The sequence below is a fragment of the Cucurbita pepo genome, chromosome 9, assembly GCF_057944985.1.
Source record: "Cucurbita pepo subsp. pepo isolate OVF chromosome 9, ASM5794498v1, whole genome shotgun sequence".
NCBI classification, from domain to species: domain Eukaryota; kingdom Viridiplantae; phylum Streptophyta; class Magnoliopsida; order Cucurbitales; family Cucurbitaceae; genus Cucurbita; species Cucurbita pepo.
Genome location: NC_141806.1, coordinates 2,978,506 through 2,984,657, shown reverse-complemented (window position 1 = coordinate 2,984,657; position 6,152 = coordinate 2,978,506). Strand labels below are relative to the sequence as shown.

Genomic DNA, 6,152 nt, shown 5'->3' with positions numbered 1-6,152 from the left:
CGGTCTCACAGTTTGGGACGAGGTGGTACTCGTGATATTTTGGCTTGGGACGCCTTTTATTTGGTAGTATTCTAGACATTAAATATTATTGGATGGGTTACTTTTTATTGGTACCCGAAGAACATCACATTATGCAGGGCAATGCTTCACAGTTTAACGAACCTTCTACTTTTTGATGGAATGGTTAAGAGATTATCTATGGTTAATCTCTTCCCAACTTATTAATGGATGGTATATCGATTTGGGTGTGGATGTTCTTATTTGCTTCTCAGTGTTCCTCTCGTGGGTTTGGTTCTTGAGTCAGGAATAACTAAATCATAGGAGTATTGTATTTCTGTACGAGAATTTGAACCTCCAATCTCAAAATAAGAATTAATTATTGTTGGTAAAGGACCACTATTTCTTGTAGAACTGAAACTTTATGAGTAATACAAGAAAGTAGGGCAACTGACCACTACATTTTCGTTAGAGATCTTTTTGAATTTATGAACTTAACATATAATTTTTTGAAACTTTTAAGGACTCGAAAAAAAAAAAATAATTTCAAGGATTTATGTGTGTGTATATATGTATATATATCTATATTTATCAAAAAGAAAAAAAGAAAAGAAAAGAAAAAAAAAAAAGAATAATAATAATGAATTTGACTTGCCGGGTAATTTTTCGCCGGAAACGGAAATTTGACAGTAAAGCCCAAATTCATTGTTTAAAACCCACGAAGTGTGCAGAACCAAAACTGAGTATCTGAAGTTCAGAGAGCTTTGAGAGTGACAACTATGGCGTCGGTAGGAGCAGCCGCAGGTGGAGGCGTAGAGTGGCATGTCAGGCCTCCTAACCCTAAGAATCCAATAGTTTTCTTCGACGTCACCATTGGCACTATTCCCGCTGGTCGTATCAAGATGGAGCTCTTCGCCGATATTGCTCCAAAAACCGCCGAGAATTTTCGGTATCCACACTGCTTTCTTCTGCTTGTTCTTCTTTTTATTCTTTAATGATCTTCGATTGCTGCGAAGCGATGTGAATTATTTACTAGTCGAAAGGTTTTTTTGTTGAAGTTTTAGCTTTGTTATGGAGTATAAGTTTGCGTTAGCAGGAAGCCGGAGGTCTACTCTGCTCCGTTGCTCTATTAAAATCCACGGACAGCTCCATCGATTTGTTTCAAAATGAAAAAACAGATTTTCATCAAGAAAAAAATGGAAGAATGCAAGGGAATACAAATCGAGAACCCACAAAAAAGAGAAGAAGAAGGGAAGCAAACTAAAGATTCATAGAGTTTAGGATGGGTGGAAATGCCATATTTCTTTGTTAAATTGAATCCACGTTTGCTAATACGGCCTGACGAACGGAAACACCTCAGAAAGAAGATTATAAGTACCTTGAACTTGAACTCTCGTGGAGTTCAACTACTTCCTTCTCTTACCTCTATTGATATGTAACAATGTATTTGTAACTATTTATGTCTTCCCCGAGACATTGCTTTCTCTTCTGTGTATTCAGTTTGTTTATTTAGCGTTACTTTTCCCATCTCTTTCAGTCTCCTAATTTCGATTACTTGGTTTCTGACAGGCAGTTCTGCACCGGAGAATACAGGCAAGTAGAACCCTAAAACCAGAATTTTACAAGTATTTCTCTATTCGACCTAAAATAGGGTTTTTATATAGTTTAAGTGTGAGGAAGTCATTTGAAATGGATAGTCTTTTTAGTATAATCTTGATAGGAAAAATCATGTTAGTGGTAGAACTTCTCGTGATCTTTTCTACTCACCTTCTAATGATTGTAGCTATTTTAGAATTCTGTTAGTTCTATCTGCGTCAGCCTAGAGTTTAAAATGGTTTTGTTTAGTGTGAAATCTCAGCTACAGATTTCTGAAGAATCTATAGACTAAGAAATTCTAGTTTCATTCTTAAATTTGGGAAATTTATGAGTTCTTTTCCCCAAATCGAACTTGTCACGTGTAAATGTAGATAACATGCAAGAAGGCTATGATCCATTTCTTTTCCAAACAAAAAAAAAAGATTTGCAACTGGTTAAACTTCTGAGTTAAAATATTAGGGAAACCTCTATGTACACAAGGTTTAGAGTTGAGAGTCGAAAGGGGCTTTGGGGTTAGCTTTACATTGAACTCCATCATCTACCCTCTAGAGCTATTAAAATTACACTTTTTTTTTGTTTCCACATGAACTATTGCGAGTCCAACGTCTCTTATAATATATTCACTTATTATTAAAATTTGTGGTCAACTTAAGGGTGGAAGTCTCCAATGCAAGCTTGTTTCATGTTTGGTGAACTTATTTCAACATTTGGTCTCAATTGACAGGAAAGCCGGATTGCCTGTTGGTTACAAGGGATGCCAATTCCATAGAGTCATCAAGGATTTCATGATTCAAGCTGGTGACTTCGTCAAGGTAATCCAGTCTGTTGATCTGTTTAGGCAATGTAGGTATTAACTAATATGTATATTAGGTATTGATTATTATGTGCTGATGAGAACACTAAGCACCATCTAAATCTTTATATCTAGTATTCCACGTCCTTCTGTTAACTACAATGAGAATAGGAACATAGTTCTAGATTCCTTGTCTTCCAAGGAAAAGTGATCAAAATCTACCATTTTACAGCTATGTTTCTCCTGCTTTATCTTACTTTGAATCAAACTCTTCTGCTGTATATGATGATTGATCATTATAGTTTTCATTATTAAGGTTAATTCCCAGACAGAGATTACATTTCTGTCATTTCATTTAGGTTGAAAACTTATTTTCATTGTTAGCATGGTTCCTTCCTGTTTTTATTTTTTTTTATTTTTTTATGTCGTTGTTTAAACATATCAACTTAGTCGTCTCTTTTTGTTTTAATGAAAATAAAGAAAATTCCCTCTACTCTGATTGCATCACTTTGTAGAGTATTTCTTCACTCACTTTCACCTCATCATCTATAAGCATTTTCCGATCTCTTTGTTTTGCAGGGTGATGGCAGTGGATGTGTTTCCATTTACGGACATAAGTTTGAGGATGAAAATTTTGTTGCTAAGCACACTGGACCAGGTTTATTGTCAATGGTATGCTTTTCTATTGAAATGAGATTCAATGCTTTATATATGTTGTGTAATTGTACCGATGTTGCTTAATTTTATTCTCTGTAAATATTTGGCTTGCGAGTCATAATGAGATTTTTAGGGAGATCGAGTGGTCGGGTGAAGAGATTTGGGTTGGTAGGTTGTTGGATTTCATGTTTCCTTGTGGTTGTCTGTCAATAGGTATTTTTGTATTATGGTATTGATCTTGTCTTTTATATGCCTTTTTATTTTTTTCATTTTTTTCAATGAAAGTTAGGTTTCTTACCAAAAAAAAAAAAAAAAACAGCAGAAGAAAAAACTCTATTCACTGTAAAATTATTTTGAATTTCATAAATTCATGCACGGATGATAATATCTTCAGCAAATGTAAACCTTCTGCCATCATAATATTAAAGGTATTTGATTCCTAATAGCTTTGATGTTAAGGGCAGGATGTTTGGAGATTCTCTCCAAAGTCCTAACATTAAGTCTGTAGATGGAGAATTGTTGGTGAGGCGGAAGGTTTATTCTTCATCCGTTTTTGTACTTGTTTATTGACTTAACTCTGTGTTTTTTTAGATTGAGTTCTTTTGTAATAAGGTCTACTGTACTAGTGGAAAAATGTCTGATGCTATTAGATTAATTATCCACCATGTTTAATTGATATGCAAGTACAGGTTTGCTTATGTTTTAGAGTATTATGTTTAGAAGGCCACTATTCACTATTTTTTATGTAGTGTTGCCACTGTATAATTCTTACTTACCATGATGTCTGCTTCTTCTTCAGGCAAATAGTGGGCCTGGGACAAATGGATGTCAGGTACTCCAATAACGTTGCTCTCTCTCTCTCACACACACGCACACACACCTCTTCGAGTTATTTAATCTTTCTATTCCGGGATACCATTTTAGCATCTAATTGCAATGCCCTGCATGAGGACCTATACGTACAATTCCACATTTTTTAATCTTATTAATACTAATTGGATGGTGTTCCTGGAAACACTTGGTACCTGGGTTGGCATGGAAATCTAATCCCCTTTCTTCCGGAATAAGTTTTATTTTCCAAAGAACTCAAAATTTTTATCTCATAAAAAAAGAATTAAAAACCTTTCAAGGATGGTAGTCTTTCAACTCTACTAAACAATTGGATTTCTTTCTTGTAATCCACCTTTGATGACTTCTCATTTCATTCATTAATAAAATATCTTGATTACAATGTTCTCATGCTTTTGGACGTTTGTGTATGTGTTCAGAGTTATTTAGATGAGAGATGAATTGAATCTCTAGTCTTCCACATATTTCCTAATTCTTTCTAATTTCTAATTTTATATCAGTACCAGATAACATCCACACATGCTCTCTGGCCATTCTGATAAAATATAGATTTAGAAGTTGGAACAATTATTTATATTTCAACAGTCACAAATGGTGAATAACTATCTTTGATATGTTATGGCATAGTATGAAGGACGGCCTATGTAATTTGTCCTGGTGGGCGTCTTTGTTAAAGAAGCTTTTACGTCATTTGGAATGGTAAATTATTTTATTCTCATAGTAATCACGTTTTGCTGCAGTTCTTCCTTACTTGTGCCAAATGTGATTGGCTTGACAACAAGCACGTGGTGTTTGGGGTATGCTTCTAGTCCTTCAACCTTTTTGTTGCGTATTGTAGTGGTAACATATATGATATTTGAAAACGTAAAATTATCTGGTTGATGAGACTCATAGCTTAAATCTTGCCTGGGTCAATCCCTTGGAATGATTCATTGGAGGGAAACATCTCATTATTGTGATTTTTGAATTAAACATACCTCGAGATGTGTTCCCAACCCCCCCAGAATAGAATGTTTCTAGCATTACCATAATCATCCACTGCTAATATCCCTCTGCAATCTAACGTACATGTTTTGCCGGAAAGGCTACTATGGGAATTTTACTATGATCACGTTTCACCACCATTTATTGATAGCCAATTAATGTATGTTAATTTATGCTTGGAGAAATCCCAATTGAGGCTTCTGTGTTCATTTCACTTTGATGCACCAAAATTCCGTTGATTCCTTTCGTGGGAATCTGTAAATCTAATGATTCCTTGGATTTTAACTTGTAACGTTTCTATACCATCAGAAGTGTAAATTCCGAGTGCTAGATTAAAAATGGCCCGAAGAAACTCAATGTGAACGCTTGCCTGGTTTTAATTAATCAGTTGACTAATGATAATTGAAATTGTGCAGCATATTTTTTGCTTGCTTCCATGTTTATGTTTAAAATATCATCATGAGCCCATTGTATTTTTATTTTAGGAAAATGATTTAGGTATTTTAGGAGAAAAATTTAGATATCCGAGGAATAGATGCGTAGCCTATACTATAAATACCCCTCCACTCTACGTAGCTCTTCATCCCAAAAAATACAAAGCACAGAGTGCAACAGTAACAAATGTCTTGTAATCTCTTCTCGATTGGTGTTAATAAAAAGTGCGAGTGTTTTCCACAAAAAGTTGTGTTCAACATGATATACTTGTGTTCCCTGCCTTCGTAGTTGTTCTCGTCCCTGCATATATGTTATGTTACTTATTCGAGCTGTTTATAAGACGAGATGACTACTTTCCTAGCTTCATTTTGTAGTCTAGGCAGGAATTCTCGAATTTTGTCGTTTTTTATTTTCTGCCCCTAGGGTTGTTGTCTTATCATCTTTGTGGTGTTTTTGCAGAGGGTGCTGGGTGATGGCCTTCTGGTTGTCAGGAAGATTGAAAATGTAGCCACTGGCCCTAACAACCGACCAAAGCTGGCTTGCGTTATCGCTGAATGTGGTGAAATGTAAAACTTGAGTTACACACTTCTACTCTGTTGCCCAAAATATATACTTCTCTAATTGCCATTATAGAGTTTAACTTCCCTGCCAGTTTCTGCTGAAATGGAAAGCAGACCATGATTTTTAAGGATGTGAATCTCTTCAATACAATCTACCTTAGGTCCTCGATAGCATCTCGGACGTGTTGTCCGTGGATGCATGTCAGTTTTAACCCGTTTTATTTTACCGTGCTTTCATTTTGTCTTTTCTTTAGCATAGTTGTTTGTTTTCTTTGTATTAG

General features: G+C 35.2%; 1 protein-coding gene across 1 annotated transcript; it reads left to right on the top strand.

Moving 5' to 3' along the window:
• Nucleotides 1-707: 707 nt before the first annotated feature.
• LOC111801321 (Cyclophilin-like peptidyl-prolyl cis-trans isomerase family protein) lies at nt 708-6,115 on the top strand. The gene is made up of 7 exons (XM_023685271.2): nt 708-946; nt 1,567-1,590; nt 2,318-2,405; nt 2,966-3,058; nt 3,843-3,875; nt 4,633-4,689; nt 5,771-6,115. The coding sequence occupies exons 1-7, from the start codon at nt 777-779 to the stop codon at nt 5,879-5,881; spliced, it is 576 nt and encodes a 191-aa protein (XP_023541039.1). The 5' UTR covers nt 708-776; the 3' UTR covers nt 5,882-6,115.
• Nucleotides 6,116-6,152: the final 37 nt, after the last annotated feature.